The following is a 19394-nucleotide window of genomic DNA, read 5'->3' on the forward strand; positions in this document are numbered from 1 at the left end:
TTATACTCATGCGCACAACACAAATTTTTTTGTTGTGAAATGAAAATTGTGAAACTTAAAAATGATATTTTGTGGTTTATTTTGTATGAAATATTTTAGAATAAAAATTATTGCATCATGAAAAAAGGATTATTGATTAAAAATGTATATTTATGTGATAAAAAGAACTACGAATTTTTGCCTAAAATTTATTTTTATCAAAGATAATGATTTTTGTACGTCCATATGACTCATCGATGCGTAGTTATTTTTATTATATATGGTTTGCTATATTTTTTATTTATAAATTGTGTACTTTTATATAAAAGTTAAAGATCTCAGGAATTGCTTCTCCGATGGTTTTTGGTATGATTAAGGGAGATTTATTCAGGAATCACTATTTTTTGGTGGTTTTGCTCTAGCTAGCTTTACTTGAAAATTTTATAAACCATTAAGATAAGATTTCTTGAATTGCCAAATTTCGATTTTACTTCAATTGGCCGTTTTGCTATTAGTTTCTGACATGTTTCGCCCACAAACTGTTTAAATTTCGTCCTTGTTGGTGAACGGGCCGGATAGTTGGTACGCGTCCTTTTTATGAATAAGAGGCTAGGGGTTAAAAAAGAGAACCCGATCGTTACTTTATTATAATTAAGAATTAAACAAGTTTTGTAATTTGTTATACATTTACCTATAACATTAACTATCTATTACTTTTCAGATCATATTAATAACAGATTAAAGTACGTATCCGCTAAAGTGGTACAATGGGAGCTATAATATCCCTTGGGAGTACGGTGGCGTGCTGCTTTGGTTCAGCCGCCTGCGCGCTATGTAATTGCTGCCCCAGCATGTGCAACAGCTCAATTTCTACCAGGTATTAATGACCTTTATTTAGGTGACGTTCTATGATTTTGATTCAAAGTCTATATCATGTATGATCTTTTAATATTCTAAGGTTTCTATAACAGAAGATCGGTCCGCCCCATACGGATACCTTTGATTATTTATTAAAGCATGTTTAAATCCACGAAATGAACAAAGTAATCAGTAAAATATTTTTATTTTTCATTTTCATATCCCTGACAGAAGTTAAATCTAAGACAGAAAAAAAACATTTTTATAGATTTGTCCGTTTTTCTGTTGATTTTTCTCCAAATGCGGGAAAAAAATGAGGATGCACAATGAAAAATTAATGATGACTTGGTTTTAAAAATAATAAGTTAATTGTTTGTTCTAGGATTATGTATTCAATCCTACTGCTGCTGACAACCATCCTATCCTGCATCCTTATTGCCCCCGGACTTGCGGACAGCCTGGCTAAAGTGCCCTTCTGTAAGAAGGGCGATGGGGACGCGCGAAGCGAAGGAAATTTCTTTGAAAATTTGCAGAATGACATCAAAGCCAAGGTTACGGGCGAGGTTGAGTCGTACCAAGTTGATTGTTCATCTGCTGTCGGTTACAAAGCTGTGTACAGAGTTAATCTGATTGTGACCCTGTTCTTTATACTGATGGCCATAATAATGATCAATGTCAAGTCGAGCAAGGACGGACGTGCTGGCATTCAGAACGGCTTCTGGGGCTTCAAGTATATCCTGATTATTGGCGGTATGATTGGTGCATTCTGGATCCCACTGGGCAGCTTTGAAGAGGCCTGGATGGTCATTGGTATGATTGGAGGATTTTTGTTCATCCTGATCCAACTTATTCTGATCATTGACTTTGTTCATTCCTGGAATGAGGCCTGGTATGGTAATTATCAGGAGGAGGGCGAGGGTTGCAGTGCTGGTGGCAAATGGTTGGGCGCTCTGTTGACATGTACCGGACTATTGTACAGCGGCTGTATAGCTGCCATCGTTCTGCTGCTTGTTTACTACACTGGATCAGTTACTGGTGAATGTAAGCTGCATGAATTCTTTGTATCATTCAATCTTATCCTTTGTGTCATTCTATCCGTTGTATCTGTCCTGCCGAAGGTTCAAGAGTACATGCCCCAGTCTGGTCTACTCCAATCGGCCGCAATGTCTCTGTACATCATGTATCTGACATGGTCCGCTGTCAGCAACTCTCCATACCCCAACTGCAAGCCGAAGATTGCGGGCCTAACCCCAAACTCTACTATCACCACCACCCCTGCACCAGGAGGCGACCCGGAGGCCGGTAGCCATTCGCTGGACGCGCAGTCTATCATTGGTTTGGTCATCTGGTTCCTGGCTGTGCTGTACAGCTCTATGAGCTCAAGCACTTCAAGCTCTGCTTCAGCTTTGGCAGGTAGATTTTTTTTTCTTTCTTAGATTTAATATTTAATTTGCACAGCTTCTAAAGCACTAAAGGTTGTGTAGTGGTAGGTAGATATTTGAACAGTGGTGTTTGTTGGTCGGTTTACACCCCCCTTAAAAATTTCTGTGAACGCCATTAGAATGAATCCCCTGTTTGTTTGTCTTATCATTAGTTGGTGACTCACCTAGTGTGGAGCTGTTTTCAATGTCATCATTGTAGCCATACAAAACCGTAAGCTCAATGGTCTAAAAGAGATAGGTTAGTGTTCCTTTGTGCTCCCCGTGTAGAGTGTGAACATTTTAATTTGCAAGATTCATCATCACATTTCAATATGTCACATTTTACATGGGGAGCACTCCGGGCTAAATATTTAATAAATAAAATGTCTTTTAAATATTGCTGCTAATCTTTTGTTTATAAAGCATTAGGCCAATAAAGCTTTGAATAAAAGTTTGTATAAAAGAAATTGATAAAACTTTAAAACTTCAATAAAATCATTATGAATGTTTAAGTTGAAAATACAAACTGTCTGATTGATGAGTGCTTTATTAATATAAATGGATTCATGGCTATTGTTATATTGATGACTTGATTGTATTGCAGAAAGCTATTTGTTATTGTCATCTTCAAGATTATTTCCATCATATCCATCATTAGGGTTATAGTCATCAATATCATCTTCAATCATATTTTCATTAACATCAATTTCATCATTATCCATTCCGTTGTTCAGGTCGTCATAAGTATCATCTTGTTCTGTAGCATCTCAGGAACCTGTATTAAGTAAATGTAACTATTTATTTAATATAGAGTTTAACGTTCCCCATTTTCTTTTGAGATTAGCTAGCCCTTTTGACGGAGTGCCCCCCCCACTTGAATCAAATCTTTTGCTTAAAAAATGTCTTATCCTTGAGAATTTGGATTTTTTTACTCTTTTCTGTTCAGGATTCAGTGGTAGTACATTAGAAAAATCATACACTCTGTTTGGGTTGAAATTTGTTTCATTGAAATTTATGTCTAATTTTTGGGGAACATCTTCATTTGGTGTTGACTGTAGGGGAAATCATGTTCAGAGAAACTAAATTTTAAATCTAGGGGAGATGCAATAAATCCAAGGTTTACATCATTATCAGTTAGGTCAATGCAAGAAACATGGTGATCCCAATCACATGATTCCTCATCATCAGTTTCAATGACTCTCTCCTCAGTAGTACTTAAGACAATGTTGGCAGTGGCATTGACATGTGTGTTATCTCTGAAAACTTCTGGTTGTTTTGTAGTTTTTCTTAGTCTGTTTTTTATAGTCATCCTTTTTTGAGAATTTCTTTTATACCAACATTGAATCATAGTTGCAGCAAAGTTTTGTTTTTAAACTGTTTAAGATTCTATGATGTTTGGTAGATTTTGATGTTATCCAAACTTCTTTTAGTTTTTCTCCCCTGTTTTGATAGTTACTATTGTTTTGATCAATGTTTTCATCTGGTGTGTCATAGGAATCTGCACTTTGAAAAGAGCTGGGTTCATCATTGTCTTCAGAGGTAGTTTCAGCATTTACAGAAATGAAATCCTCTTGTATAGTATCATCTGAACTCCAATCATCTTCTGATGAGTCATCTCTTCTTACAGGATTATAGTTGTATTCACTTGATTGTTTAGGTTTATTTAGTTTGGTAGGTAGGGTCTCAAATTTTTTCAGTTTGAAAAGTTTATTTTTATTGACTGAATACACTTTTGATCTTATCTGAGATTGTGTTTTTTTTGTCAAGTGATTGTTTATTTTTTGCATTTGGACTTTTTCCTTAGACACATTAGTAACTATAAATTGATCTCTGACAGTGTGTTTTCTTGGGTTTTCTCTTAACATAACAGGTTCTCCAATAGCAAAATTATCATCATTAAGTTCCTTATGTTTCCTTTGGTTAGCTTCTTGCCTTGTTTTCAGCTGCTCAGAAGCTAATTCCTTGTCATCAAGATTTAGGTTGACATTTAGTTTTTCATCTCTTGAAAAAAGTATGTTCTTTGCAGAAAGGTTACCTTTTCTTCTTAATCTGTTATTGAGATTGACAAGTGCTTTGGAAAGAGTTTTGTCATCAATTGGTGTTTCTTTAGGATTAAGAATAGTGATTTCTCTCTCAAGTTCCTGGATTCCTTTGTCTACAACTGCTGTTCCATTCTTATTGAAATCCTCAGAGAGTTCAATTTTAATGTTGATTTCTTCAAGAGATTTGGTTTTTGCCAACTTTTGAAATCCTGTTGCTTGATCTGTTCTTATAATTACAGATTCTTTGTTTCTGATTGGTGTTATTATGTTGATAATCCCTGATTCAAGATCTTGATGATTTTCACTGCCAATAAATTGTGCAAGAGTGAAGGATGAGAACTGGTCTCTAATTACCAATATTTTCTGTTTTGCCCTTCTCATCACATCTGCAACAAAATGTGTGCCAGGTTGAGTAGCATTTGTTGTTGTTTGAAAGTTATCTTGCTTTGGCAGCTTTTTCATTGAATTACATAAGGAACATTCATCATACAACCTGTCAAGTACAGCATTTATTCCTAATCCAAAGAAGTATTTGTCAAATAGACTCTTTAACTGACTTTTAGTAGGATGGTCATTTTTGTAGTGCATTTGTGTTAATAGAGCCTGATTGTAGGATGATGGTACAATAATTCTTTCTATCTTTTCTGTTGACAAATCTATAGATTTAGGAACAATAAGAAGGTCATCTTTAGCAATTTTACCTTGAGAGATGATTCTTCTTGCATCAGTATTGACTTTACCTGATTTCTTTGAAATAAGTTGTCCTGTAAGGAGTGCATTTCTGGCAAGAACACAAGCTTTGTCCTGTTGTTGTATGCTTTTCCACCCTTGTCTGTTAGAATATGGTATTTCATATTCTATATTTCCAATTTTGGGATCCAAGATGGTGTCTGACTGTTGGTTAACATAGTTACATAGTTGGCAAATTTCAGCAAAACATGCTTCAGTATTTCTTGATTGAAAATCTGCCATTTGATTATGTCTACTTTTGCCAGAAATATGCTGTACTTCACATCTGATTTTGCCCATGTTATTTAGAAAGGTCTGTATCCTAGGTGATAGGCTAAATTTACCTTGTTGTAGCATTTTTGTAGCATCACAGACTGGTTTGCTATCTGGGCATATTATGACAGGTTTTGATGATTCTTTAATGATGTCATAAAATGCTTCTATAGCAGTGCCAAAGGCTACTGCTTCTATCTCACATGGTGACCATTTAAGATGATGAGGTTTGAGCTTGACAGAATAGTATCTGATAGTTCTAATTTTGCCTTTATCATCTTTTGCTTGAAGCACAAATCCAACACCAGGTGGTGTTCTAGCTCCATCAGTAAGGATTATAAGTTGGTTGTCTGGGTGTGGGAGATAGACATCAGAGATTTTCTCTACATGATCCTTGGCCTCTTGAAGTTGTTTTCTGAGATCATCATTCCAAACAATAACATCTTTGGAATCTTTGTCACCAACTAGTTTGTCAAAAGGGTCCATTATTTTTGTGAGATTAGGTGTGTGGTATATAAAAGTTTTGTACAAGCCAACCCATGATCTAACATCTCTAATTGTTTTTAGATCATTTTCTGTGATTTTGGCAAGAGCTTTTTTCCTGTGAGGAGATGGGGATAGTGTACCACCTTGATTCCAAATCCAGCTCATAATATCAACAGAGGTTGGAAACATTATGGTTTTGGAGGGAGAGAGTTTAATGTTATTCTCATCACACACTTGAAGCATTTCATGAAAATTTTGCAAAGCTTCTTCAACTGATTCACCCCCTATGAACAAGTCATCAGCTTGTTTTACAAGCTTACCATCTGTGAGAAGATGTCTGAATACATTAGCTAGTAATTCATCAAGTTCTTCAGATTGATTGATGAGTCCTTGGATACCTCTTTTGAAGTATCTGATTCCACCATGAGGTGTTAATATTGCACACCATTTTTGGGCATCTTTATGCAGGTGGTTCTGGAAGAATCCTTGATAGAGGTCAGTTTTAATAATGTATTTCCATTTGGCAAGTTTGTTATAAACATCTTGTGGTTTGTTAATTTTTGCTGGTAAGGATTTCATGTACTTACTTAGCTCACAGGTATTAACAACTAGCCTGACATCTTTGGTTGTAAGCTCATTGGCAGCTTTATCTTTAGCTTTTTGCTTTTTTCTCAAGAAACAGGGCATAATATATTGAACATCAACATTGTCATGCTGAGGAATGCCAAGAACATTGTTCTCTGTTAGTTCATCACAGACTTTTTGTAACAATGCATTCATTTGAGAATTGTACTGTACACAGATGGCTTTCTTGGAGCTTGGCCTTTCTAGATTTGCAAACTTGAGTTTGCAAAAATGTGGACCAGATTTATGGTTGTATCCCATAGACAAATCTTGGTTGAAGACTTGATTATGTTTTTTGAGCATTTGGTCCAATCTATTTTGTTGATCATTTGTTAGTCTATGCTTGTTTGTTTGTATTTCCTCAATATGTTCCAGACCATTGTTATCATTTGCTTTTACTGTATTCATTTTGTAATCAAGTTTAGTCTCAAGGTCATATTTCTCAACTACTTCTCTGACAGCTATGTTGTGTTTCTTGATAAAGACTGGTTCTTGAGTATTGTTGAGTATGTTGATATGGTTATCTCTAACAGTACATATTTGAGGTGTAGGCCAATTGGTATTTGCTCCTGGAGATTGTTCAATAAAGACGACTTTGTCATCTTCAAGGGGGACTTTAACTGGTATCTCTTGAAGTGGTAGAATAACTGCAGGCTCTGATATCTCTATGATTGAATTGATGGGAAGAGTTGGCAAGGAACCATTTCTATTTGTTTTTGGGACAATGTATTTGTTGTGGACAATTATATTTCTTTTTGGTATGTCTTTTTTCACATTGTTGTCCATGAAGAAATTGTTTCCTGCTATGACATCAGTGTGAAGATTCTCTAGGACAATAGCAGAAAATTTAACAACCCAGTTATTTCTTTGGAATGTTTCATGAATTTCTCCAGATGATTTTAGGATTGTTTTTCCATCTGCAATTTTAGCCAGTTGGCCATTTGGGTGGATCTTCCATTTCATTTTGTGGGCAAAGCTTAGCTTGACTGAGTTGATCCAACATCCAGAATCAAGATCCATATGTATTGGTATGTCATTTTGATACACAGTGAAGATCTGTGAAGGGACTGGTTTAATGACATGCATAGAAGTATTGGCCACACTTTTATTAGATTTAGAAATTAAAGGCTCACCTGGATTATATCCATGCAGTTCAGCAATCTGGTTCATTTTTTCTTCCTCATCAATTTCATCATCATCATCAACATTTTCATCAGCTTGAATGGCATTAATGGACAGCTTGGATTTTAACCCATCTCTGTCTCTGTTGGATAAGGAAGGACAGGAGATATCTCCAATCTCATGAGATAGGATTATTGATTGAGGCTTATCTTTGGTATCTGTTTCTGCCTCTTTGAGATCCTCTTGTGTTGTTTCTCATGTATGCAAGTTGGAAGGAGTCTTGACCATTTTAATAGCTTGACTTGACTCGGCCATCTTCCTCGTTAAGGAACAGCCGCTCCCCTTAGGCATTTCTTCAGGTGTCGAGAATAGTTGGGTTTAGATACTTGGAGGCCACAGTATTCACAGACTTTCCGGTCACATTTTAATTCCCCTTGTCTGTCTTGGCCTTGAATGTCGCCTCCAGTACATTTTTTTCTGTGTCGGGCAAAGTTGGATTTTGAGATTTCCCTCTGGCAAATATCACATCTTCTTAGGTCATCTCTGGAGGCCACAGCACCCCCACAGCCCCCCTTGTGGTTGACTAGATTAGCTTCAGCTCTGAATTCTAAATTGCACAGGTTGCACTTGAAGATCACTTTCTCAGATGAGATTTGGTGAATTCTCCTCCTGTGGTTGACTAGTCCGGCTTTAGATCTGCAAATTTTATCACAACCATCTATATCACAGATAAAGTTATCATCTTGGGTTGTTCTTTGGTTTCGTTCCATTCTAGGTTCAGTGTTTCCATTGGCATATCTCCTCTCCCAACTCTCTAGGTGGTCCATCCTCTCCCGTACTGTTGCTTTCCAGCACTTCCTGTCTGCTGTCAATCTGTTGATATCTGTCCAGTCTAATCCAGCTTCTTTCACTATTTTCTTCCAGTAAATAACAGTCTTATCCTTCTTTCCAGGTCTCTTTCCATGGTCCTCTAGGTCTTCAAGCCAACCTAAAGTCACTGCCTTTACCGTCCTGTTGTCATCCATTCTCATAATGTGTCCAATCCTCTCCAAGACTCTTTTTTCTACTTTCCATCTGACTGTTTTGATGTTAAGGTCATTTCGGATATCCTGCATATTCTTATGTTCTTCCTGCATCTGGATCAATGGAGGTTTTGTTTTCCTGCTCCAGATGTATCTATACATCCTGTCAACAGTTCTTTGCATGATTTTTAGGTCGCCAATTCTCCATGTTCTTACCTGAACATCGAACAAGAGTGTGCTTTCTACACAAGCCTCCACTACCTTTGCTTGCATCTTCTTCGACATTCTTGACCCCTTCAGTTGTTTCTTTACTTTAAACCATGCTGCTCCTGCTCTCTTTATCCTCTGTTTGACATCCTCTTTCCTTCCAATGTATGACCCTAACATCCTGATCTTTTCTCCATCCTCTGTTCCAAAAGCAAGTTCCTCTTCTTTATCATCATTATTCTTCTCCTCAAATGCATTCATCACGTCCTTTGTTATCCTAAGACCAACTTCTAACTCCTTGGCCCTTCCAACAATGGTTGTGTCGTCAGCAAAGAGTGAATCATCAACTCTGATCCTCTTACTTTCTGAGTTCTGTTTCTCCCAGAGACTTGAGCTTGGAAAAGAGCTGCCAGGTACCCAATTGAATGGAATACCCATCTCCAGGTTCATTTCCTCAGCATTCCTCTTTCTTTTTCTCTTGGCAATCCTCATGACTGGTTGATGATAAATGTTAAAGAGGGGAGGGGAGGAAGGACATCCTTCCCTTAAACCTCTTTCTGGGACCCAGCTCTCACTGTCTCCTTCTCTGGACTTCACTTTGTATTGTGTTGTCTCATGGAGGTCCTGTAAAGCTCCCAAACATTTATCTCCAATCCCCTTCCTCTTCAAGATCTTCCACAGTGCAGGCTTATTTACCCGAGGTTAAGCCTTCCTGAGGTCCAGTAGTCTTGCTTTAGGTTGTAAATCCCTGTCCATTGTCTCTCCATTGGCCTCTAATCTCTTCATCAGATCTACAACGTCTTCCTGGATCCTGATCATGATTTGTGTGGCGTCGGCTGTTGAGCGACCCTTTCTGAAACCTGATTGGTTGTCATCTAGTAGACCAAGTCTCTCAGACCATATTCTGAGTCTGTTAGCTAGAACTCTTGCCAATATACGGCTGCCCATAGCCAACAGGACAACACCACGAAAGTTGTTGGGATTATCTTTATCCCCTTTCTTGTGAAGTGCTATCACCAGACCTACTTTTAAGGAGTCCTCCCATTTGTCAGCACTATTGTTGAACATGAACTGGACCATTTCAACTATTTCATCCAAGATCATTGGGCCACCTTTCAATAAGTAACACAGCCTCACACCATCCTCTCCAGGGGCTGAGTCCTTCATCTTGTTCATCTGCTCTATGATTTCTTCTCTTGATGGTACTTCTTCTAAGATCTCACTCTCATGTCTTGCCTCAGCTGTTTCACTAATATCCTCAACTTCTTCCAAGATCTTGTCTATCTCTTCCGGTGGGTTTTCAAAACGTTTCTCTGACACTTTCATGAAGTGGTTACGAAATTGTTCTTTAGTTAAGTTGGTAGAAACAGAAGCTATCTTCCTGTCTCTGTTACCAAGCTTTTTCAAATTTCTATACACTTCTCCAGTGTCATTCCTCTCTCCAGCACTCTTACAATCCTCTATGATCTTATTCCACCATTCTGTTTCCCACCTCCTAGTCTCTCTCTTTATCTCTTTTCTTGCATTCTTGACTTCTTCTTTGCTGATATTAATGTCAACATTGAGATCATCATTTGGATTCTCTCTTTGATTGACTAACAAAGAGTTGCGTCTTTCGATGGCTATGTTTAACCTTCGTCTCATTCTCTGCACTTCTTCATCCTTGTCTTGCATCCATGGATTTTCAACTTGCTTTTCTTCTCTTCCACATATCTCGTCAGCAGCTTTTATAACAATGTCAGTGATTTTGTTCCAACATGTTTTGTTTTCATCAATACCCTCTCCACTATCAACAAGCAGATCTTCAACTTTTCTTCTGTATTGACTAGCTACTTCTTCATCTTTCAGCTTGTTCCATCTTATTCTTGGTACTCTTTTCTTTCTGTTCTGTGAATCATATTTTTTCCATTTTCTTTCAATGATGATTTTCTTTGGTTTATGGTCTGATAATGTAGTTTCGCCGACAGTTGACACTTTGATGACATTTTTGTGTCTTTGTGTTTGTTTCATCAAGAAACCGTCAATTTCATACCACTTTTTGGTGCTGTTGTTAAACCAAGTGCCTCTCTTTTTGTGATTATAGAAGCTGTTTACATGTGCTAGATTGTTTTCCTCGCACCAGGCCAGCAACTCCAAGCCTTGCCTGTTGCTCTCCCTTATTCCAAAAGAGCCACATGTGCCAGGTCTTACTTCACCACCTCCAACATGTGCGTTGAAATCACCAACAACAAGAAGGATCTCCTCTTTATTTTGTATGTTTGAGGAGAGTATCTTTGGCCTCTTCTATTTCCCCTTCATTGTTGCCAGTGAACACTGGTTGGTATGTTGCTGTAAGAACTGTATCCTCCATTTTCACCGAGACAGATCTTTCATCTTGTATTTTCTTTTGACCTTCCTCACACCATTTCTTGAGTAAACTTCCTCTAAGTAGAACACCTGCCCTTTTAGAGTACACAATAGCAGCAAGATCTTCATCACTTCCCAACCATTCCACTCCATTTCCTGCAGATCTTAACTCACTTAAAAGTACCGCGTCCCAGTTGGATTGACTAGCATATTTAACTAGAGCTTTTGCCTTTCTTTTGTTAAAGGTACCCATCGACATGCGTTGGACATTCCAGGTAGTGATTGTAAGATGTTTCTTCCCCTGGTTTCTGGCCGCTTTAATAGCATTGATGTTAACATCAGTATCATCATCTTCCATATCATCAAGCATTTTACTTACATTTGTAAGAATGTCCATTTTAAGATCCATTAGAAATTTTCCTTTTTCAATTCTAGGACCATATATCTCTTTCACCCTGGCTGGTAATCTTTTGTCAATCAGATGCAATGTAGTTAGAAGGATGTGATCTTCAAAGGTTGGGGAAATAGATTCTTGAGTTGTCAAAGTTGTATTTTTCCATTCAATGTGTGTTCCAGCTGGTTTTAAGTTTTCCATTATTTTATCCCTGTAGCTGTTGTAAACTGAGATGGCTGTGTCTTTATCAGGATCATATTGAATGTCAACTATTCCAAGAAAATCTTTGCCTTTATGTTGATGTTGATATATCACAGTTAGCTCGTTCCAAATCCAGTTTAAACTTGTTGCTTGCCTGATCACTAGCATGTACTGGTCTTTACTGCAGCATCCAGCAATGATTGTGAGGTAGTTGTTTAATTGTCTTCTTCTGGTATTTAGTTTATCCTTTTCATCACTAGCATGAACTTTATCAATTCTGTCCTCATCAATCTCTGCAGCAGTCCATGTGCTATATATGCCTTTAGTTTTAAAGAGGTGGAAATCATCATCTTGGTTAAGATAATTTAAAAGTTCATTCCACCAAGAGTGAAGATCAGGCTCACTAACATTGTCTTTAGGCAAGCGCTCTGGTTTAGATATCTTTATTCCACCAGGCATGTTTATGCTTGATCACTTGTGGCTGTAGATTAAGACTCCTCTGGGCGTGCTGGTTGTGAATCACCGCTGCCACCACATTAGTTGGTGACTCACCTAGTGTGGAGCTGTTTTCAATGTCATCATTGTAGCCATACAAAACCGTAAGCTCAATGGTCTAAAAGAGATAGGTTAGTGTTCCTTTGTGCTCCCCGTGTAGAGTGTGAACATTTCAATTTGCAAGATTCATCATCACATTTCAATATGTCACATTTTATATGGGGAGCACTCCGGGCTAAATATTTAATAAATAAAATGTCTTTTAAATATTGCTGCTAATCTTTTGTTTATAAAGCATTAGGCCAATAAAGCTTTGAATAAAAGTTTGTATAAAAGAAATTGATAAAACTTTAAAACTTCAATAAAATCATTATGAATGTTTAAGTTGAAAATACAAACTGTCTGATTGATGAGTGCTTTATTAATATAAATGGATTCATGGCTATTGTTATATTGATGACTTGATTGTATTGCAGAAAGCTATTTGTTATTGTCATCTTCAAGATTATTTCCATCATATCCATCATTAGGGTTATAGTCATCAATATCATCTTCAATCATATTTTCATTAACATCAATTTCATCATTAGCCATTCCGTTGTTCAGGTCGTCATCAGTATCATCTTGTTCTGTAGCATCTCAGGAACCTGTATTAAGTAAATGTAACTATTTATTTAATATAGAGTTTAACGTATCAATATTTAAATGTAACGGTATTTCCGTCCACTCAAAAGCTACCTACCTAGTCTTTTTTTCATTTCAAAAGACACAATTTTTCTCAAAAACTAATCTTGTTATTTTTTAGGTGCCAATCAGGTTCTGCTGCGCGAGGATAAATCTGGAGGAGGTGACGCAGAGGCTGGACAGATCCATGACAACGAGGAGGATGGAACTGCCTACAACTGGACTCTTTTCCATGTCATGTTTGCACTGGCCACATTGTGAGTATTTTTTTTGTAATTTCCACCTGTTAGATCTTTTTAAATTCATTCTGTATTTTGAGTGTCTACAGGATTTAAAAAATAGAAATATTGTTTGTAAATAAAACTTAGCCTATCGTGGCTGTTTCTTTTTTTAGTTTTTCTATAAAGTAGATTGTATACAGTATAAGTATGTCTGATTCAAAGGTGGACTTTTGTCAGTTGTTATCTATTTAAAATAAGGCATAAGAATAAAGAAGGTAAATTAGATCACCTTTAAAAATATCCTAATCCTTAAAATAAAATAATGAAATTGACCCTAATTCTTAAATACTTATAGGTACGTGATGATGACCCTTACGAACTGGTACAGCCCAAGCAGCGATATCAACACCTTTAGTGAGAATCCCGCAGCCATGTGGGTCAAGATAGTCTCGTCCTGGTTAGTACTTAATTTTATTTCTAAGGGTTATTTTATTGAGGGATCTAAAGAGATAAGACAATGGCCTATAAATTAATTTACATCTCCAATATTTTTAAAAATACCCCTTCTCTAGATTATAATTAGTTATTGAAACGTTTGTACACTCAACTTATTAAACAAACCAATCAAAATTCAATAAAAGTCCCCAAAGTTGTTAAGGCAGCGAATAAGAAACCATTATTTTAAGACTTTGGGGACTTGTGAAATTAATAGATCAATGTCTTCTCCCTCTCTGGGATAAGGTCTTGCTTTTAAAAATTGATAATAATTTTTTATTCTAGGTTGTGCGCTGCTATCTATCTGTGGACCATGATTGCGCCCATGATCCTCAGTGACAGAGAGTTCGGGTACTGACAGCCTGACACAGAACTGGTGGGCCTGGTTGACCTATAGATCATCTTCGCTTCGGGGTCAAGTATTCTGAGGAATAACTAGTGTGATTGGTAGATAAAGAATGATTTTATGTGAAGAAAAACAACATCAAGATAATACATTTTTGATAATTTAATTTATTCAGATCTTTTTATATACGTTCAGAATTCTTCAATAAACAAGTAACTTTTATGGATTTTCCATTAATTTGGATTTTCATAATCAAGATATTTATCTACTAAGAATCTTTATTTATTTTTCAGAATATTTGTCCTTTTAATAATCCTTTCCAAATGAGTAAAATGTTTGGAAAACAAAATTTTGATTAGTTTAGCTTTATAAAAAAATTTTATGTATATCAGTGACGCGGCTACTCTATAATTTACTCTGTAAACGTGTTAATAAGCATTTAAATCACAATTTTAAATCTTTAAAGTTTAAAGGACTAATACAGGGTGCGTCACATAAATCGGGACATTTTTTAAACGGCCACAGCGCGAAAACTACTTGACCAATCAGGACGTTTGACCCCACTATAGAAAGCTTAGGTAATGACCTTTTAGCACAAACAAATCTTTGGACGAAGATGGACGTGTACACCGAGCTGGACGCGTATATGTTCAACAAGGCAGATTCCAAATGCGCCGGTGGTTAAGTGCGCAAAATCACAAAACGTAGGGTCCGACAGGGAAGGAGTTGGAATCTTGACCCTAAATTTTGTGGGTGTCTTAGGCTCATTGAGACACACATTTTGCCGTGTTTAAATCCATTTTAGCTCAATCCTAGCCGAAATGAGGTAGATTTTTCAAGATTTTGAGCCTTAAGAAATCACAAACAGTAGGGCCCGACAGGGAAGAAGTTGGAAATTTGACCCAAAATTTTTGTGTGTGTCTTAAGCTCATCGAGACACGCATTTTGAGTACTTAAAGTCCACTGTAGCTAAATCCTAGCCCAAATGAGAGCAAAAACATGGATTTTGTCAATTTGGCGGTTACTCATGATCCTAAGGAAATGTGGCCTCCCGGTAGCCCGATCTTAATTCAATGGACTTTTGGGCCTAGGGCTACTTTGAAGCATGCACCAATAGACGTGCCCATACCACAAAGACCTCCCTCATTGCCACTATCAAGGAGAACTACGCAAGCTTGGACAGGTACATTTTAACCTGGACCTGTCGGCGGTTGAGGAGGCGGGTAGAGACGGTGATTGAGGCTGGCGGCGATTTTATTGAATAATCTACTAGTCATATACCTATTTTGCTTCCCAGTTTTTAAAATTCAATAAAATCTTTAAAATTGACGATTTTATGTTCATTTCTTTAAAAATTACAAAATGTCCCGATTTATGTGACGCACCCTGTATATATTTTAAGTTTTTGATTAAGTTGCATTTTGGGTTATTAGGTAATTTTGCTACGCAACCAGTGAATGTTGTCATCCTAGTTTTACTTTACATTTGACATATTATGTATCATGTATGTATATGTTAGTTGTAGCATTTTTTTAAAAGGGGGAGGGCGGATGTGCCACCCTGTAAAAAAAACACAATGTAAAAAACGGCGATAAATGGCAGTTTTCGGCGGTTCCAACGCCTTTTTTTAAAATAATCACATTGTACTACAATAAAGCAACTCCCCAAGTGGAACCAAACGCCATTTATGCATCAGTTCTTTAATGGTGGTTTCTATAAGTGACTTTTCGCCCTCCCTCTTGATATTATTTATAATAAAGAAAAACATTGTAGAAAAAAAAAACATTTTACGCCTATTTGTACAATTTATTTAGAAAAACAATTATAAACTTCTAGACAAAAGATATTAATATTAATGTTTGCACTATAAAATCATTCCAACAATTTTTGAGCCAAAAAAAGACCTAAATTTTTAACAGAATTAACTATTTGACCATATATGTTATTTGAAAGAAAATAGATATTTAGTCATACTGTAGTTTGCACCCAATATTGTATTGTACACTTATAACCATAAAAAAATAACAGTAAAATAAATTAAGCAAAAAATTAAAGGGGTAGTTCTATGAAATATTCTTTGTATTTCTAATTAAGAATAATATTAATGGAGACAATATTCGGAATAACTTTTTTTTACCATATAGGTAGTCTTAATTTTAGGCTAAACTTAACATAATATAACATTAAAAATATCATTTATGGATCTACCCTTTCATTTCTATTTAATATAAAATTTCTTCATTTACATGTATAAAAAAGTCCATTTACCTTGTTTTTATATAAATAAAAAAAATACTCCATAAAAAAAGTTTGAAAAAATGTGATTGTAACTTTAATGTGTATATGAAATATTTCAGATAAAAATGCGGGGCGGGGGAGCTACATACACTTTACAATATCTAGTCACGTTAACTTTAGGCAAAGAAAATAGATCTATAAACAGGAAAGATTATGTTCAATTAGATTATGTATTTACTAGCGGCTGCGCTCCTAGCATCTAGGAGCTATGTAGTCGAGGAAGTAAGGAAAGTAGGAAAATAGTCTAAAACCAAACTTAGATATAAGAATAAATAGCTTAATAACATCCAGGGACCTATCAGAAAATTCCATAAAATGAAGAAATCAATCGGCTCAGTAGTTAATGAAATCTTAACCTACAGACATAAAACCTTACTATTGTATATAATAGGATTTAAGGGTGAAAAATTCGATATTGAAAAAAAAGAAAAAAAGTAAATTTTAATATTTATGTTTTTAAGTAGCATTTAAAATATGTTACTTAACCGTTTTGGAGATCTTTTATGTCAGGCATAACATACCTTCAAAATACTGTCTAACATAGATATTTTCTTTGATCCAAGGGTTTCCTTTCTGTGCCTTTATTGGATGTGTCCTGTGGACATTGTTGTTTGATTTTGATCCTAAAGGAAGCACACATTGTGAGGTAAGACAGGGATATAAAGGGATAAGACAATGGCCGATAAATTAATGTACATCATGATACATAAAGTTACCCCTTCTGCATATTAAAATTAGTAGTTTGAACGTTTGAACAATAAAGCAACCAATCAAAATTCACTAAAGTCCCCAATGTTGTTAGGCCAACGAATAAGAAAACGTTATCATGAAACTTTTGGGACCAGTGCAATAAACAGTCCATTGTCCCCACTCTCTGGGTTATTGGGCTATTTCACTAAATCCTAAAGTTTTGTAATAACGTTTTCTTATTCGCTGACTTAACTTTGGAGACTTTAATTGAATTTTTGATGAATTACGTTGAGTGTCACAATGTTTCAGCCACTAATTGTAATCTACAGAAGGGGTAATTTTGCGAAGAATTATTGGGATATACATCAATTTATGAGCCATTGTTTTATCCCTTTAGATCACTGCAGAACGCCACTGAAATATTGTTGAAGGGGAAGGCCAATGAGAGATTAAAGGTGGACAGGGGTAGTCTCAATTTTAGTTTTAATGAAAAAATAGTTTTGGGGGAACAGTTTTTCTTGGGACGATTTCTTATAGTAGGGTTAGGATACCCTCCTCTAAAATTATTTATAAATCATCCCTGGACCTAAAGCTAGATCTCTCGCTTTACACAGACAGACTGACATTCTGCTTCTTTTATAAAATGTTTCATTCTAATAATGTTTTAGGTGGATGAATTTTTACCATCGTTTTCATCTGTTGTAGGAGAGGGGATTCCACAAAAATATGTATGTTCAAGTTTTTGGAGCGCAGCTATTCTATAACTAGGACCTCTTTGTCTGAACATCACTAAAATATTGTTAATAAAAATGACTGTATCTATGTTGTTCATTGATTGATTTTGAATTTTAACATTCCAAATTCAGGGTGACCACTGTGTACTATATGTACTTTATGTACTATATAGTCAAAATTTTGTACTATATGGTACTATATGACAAACTATGTACTATATGTACTATATGAGTTAAAATTTTGGTACTATATGAAATTTTTTTAATATTATTTTAAAACTTATTACCAACCAAAGTATTAAAATATTGTTTGTAATATTACAATGTACTTTCAACTCTAATACATACTAATATAGAGAGTAGTGATTTGGGTATGTAAAGTAAAATTATAAGCTTTGAAATATGCAATGACTCTTAAAATCACCTTGATCATATATTTTTTGCTTCAATGATTTTTATTATTTCTTATAAGATATAAAACTCTTCTTCATATTTTTATGATTGCTGAAGCGGCTGAATACATAGACTAAATTTTTAATTAGTGCTTTTCCTGTATATTGCTAGATGACCAAGTTAGGTTAAGTAAAGAATGCCCTGCTGGGTTAGGGTAGGACCTTGGAGGTGTATGTATTGTAGACCGACTCAAAATGCAAAAAAAATTGGCGCACTATTTTAACCCATTTTTTTTATTATATAATGACAATTGACACCAAAACAAGTGTTCTGGTAGCTTTTTCAGCAATATGTCAATTTGATTTTCATAAAAAAAAAGAATTTTTGTAATGGCTTTATACACCTTTCTGAATTTGCTTTGAAGAGTAGGATCTACTGCAGTACATGGTAAAATATTGCTGGTAAGCAATATTTCCAAAAATCTATGAATTTTAAAAGCTGCTAGCTGCCAAACGGCTGAATGTTCAGATCATATCCGCACACCATTTTAAGCGGCCTACAAAGGCCTACAAATAATCTGGAATAGCCAAGATCCAATTATGCACAGGGAAAGCTTCACTGAAGAAAAAACGCGTAAAATAGGTCTTTTTCGCGCATTTCTCAGCACTGCGAGATAATTATGCATTATTGATTTATGGCTATTCCAGATTATTTGTAGGCCTTCTTATGCCGCTTAAAACAGTGTGCGGGCATGATCTCTACGTTCAGCCGTTTGGCAGCTAGCAGCCTTTAAAATTTATAGATTTTTGGAAATATTGCTTGTGAACTGCAGTAGATCCGAAGAGTATATTAAAGAATTTAAAAAAACGATTTTTAAAGATTTTGATCATAGAAAGGGCTATCCTCAAAAGAATGACAATTTTGGATGTTTTAGCAAAATCAGCAGATTTTGAGTTATTTAAGGATAACTTTTCAAGGGTCAATATTTTTATAAACCATTTTTTGATTCTTAATCTACTCTTCAGGAAGGTAAATAAAGCCATACTTTGAAAGAAGAAAAAAATTTCTCCTCCAGAGGGAACCCTTCCCTTTTTTATGAAAATCAAAACTGACATATTGCTGAATAAAAGCAACCAGAACACTTTTTTGAGTATCAATAGTCATTATATCATGAAAGGAAATGGTTGGAACAGCACGCCCATTGAATTATAAAACAAATTGGTAATTCTGAGTCGGTGAAATGTATAGGTTTAGATCCTCACTGTAAATTTTAGGTAATACCTTTATGTGCGACATCTTTAAAGGGAGTGTGGACATAATAATTTCTCATCTGA

General features: G+C 35.7%; 2 protein-coding genes across 4 annotated transcripts in view; both read left to right on the top strand.

Annotated features, from left to right (window-relative positions):
• Nucleotides 1-16309, top strand: LOC145318760 (serine incorporator 3-like). Of its 2 annotated transcripts, none has more exons than XM_080160280.1 (6): nucleotides 1-856; nucleotides 1220-2250; nucleotides 13005-13140; nucleotides 13460-13561; nucleotides 13885-14328; nucleotides 15418-16309. In XM_080160280.1, the coding sequence occupies exons 1-5, from the start codon at nucleotides 747-749 to the stop codon at nucleotides 13955-13957; spliced, it is 1452 nt and encodes a 483-aa protein (XP_080016406.1). In that variant the 5' UTR covers nucleotides 1-746; the 3' UTR covers nucleotides 13958-14328; nucleotides 15418-16309. The 2 variants fall into 2 exon arrangements, with proteins under 2 accessions (XP_080016406.1, XP_080016407.1); XM_080160281.1 differs by having other exon boundaries at nucleotides 13885-14157.
• Nucleotides 16304-19394, top strand: part of LOC145318764 (acyltransferase PGAP2-like) — an 18811-nt gene continuing 15720 nt past the window's right edge. For both annotated transcript variants that reach the window (XR_013879498.1, XM_080160290.1), the window contains exons 1-3: nucleotides 16304-16363; nucleotides 16807-16889; nucleotides 17602-17661. Coding sequence is in view for 1 of the 2 variants with exons in the window: in XM_080160290.1 (XP_080016416.1) it covers nucleotides 16309-16363; nucleotides 16807-16889; nucleotides 17602-17661 (198 nt within the window). In the remaining variant the exon portion in view is untranslated. The remainder of the gene's footprint in view (nucleotides 16364-16806; nucleotides 16890-17601; nucleotides 17662-19394) is intronic.

Source organism: Acartia tonsa, chromosome 5, assembly GCF_053477335.1.
Source record: "Acartia tonsa isolate MP-2025a chromosome 5, ASM5347733v1, whole genome shotgun sequence".
Taxonomy (NCBI): domain Eukaryota; kingdom Metazoa; phylum Arthropoda; class Copepoda; order Calanoida; family Acartiidae; genus Acartia; species Acartia tonsa.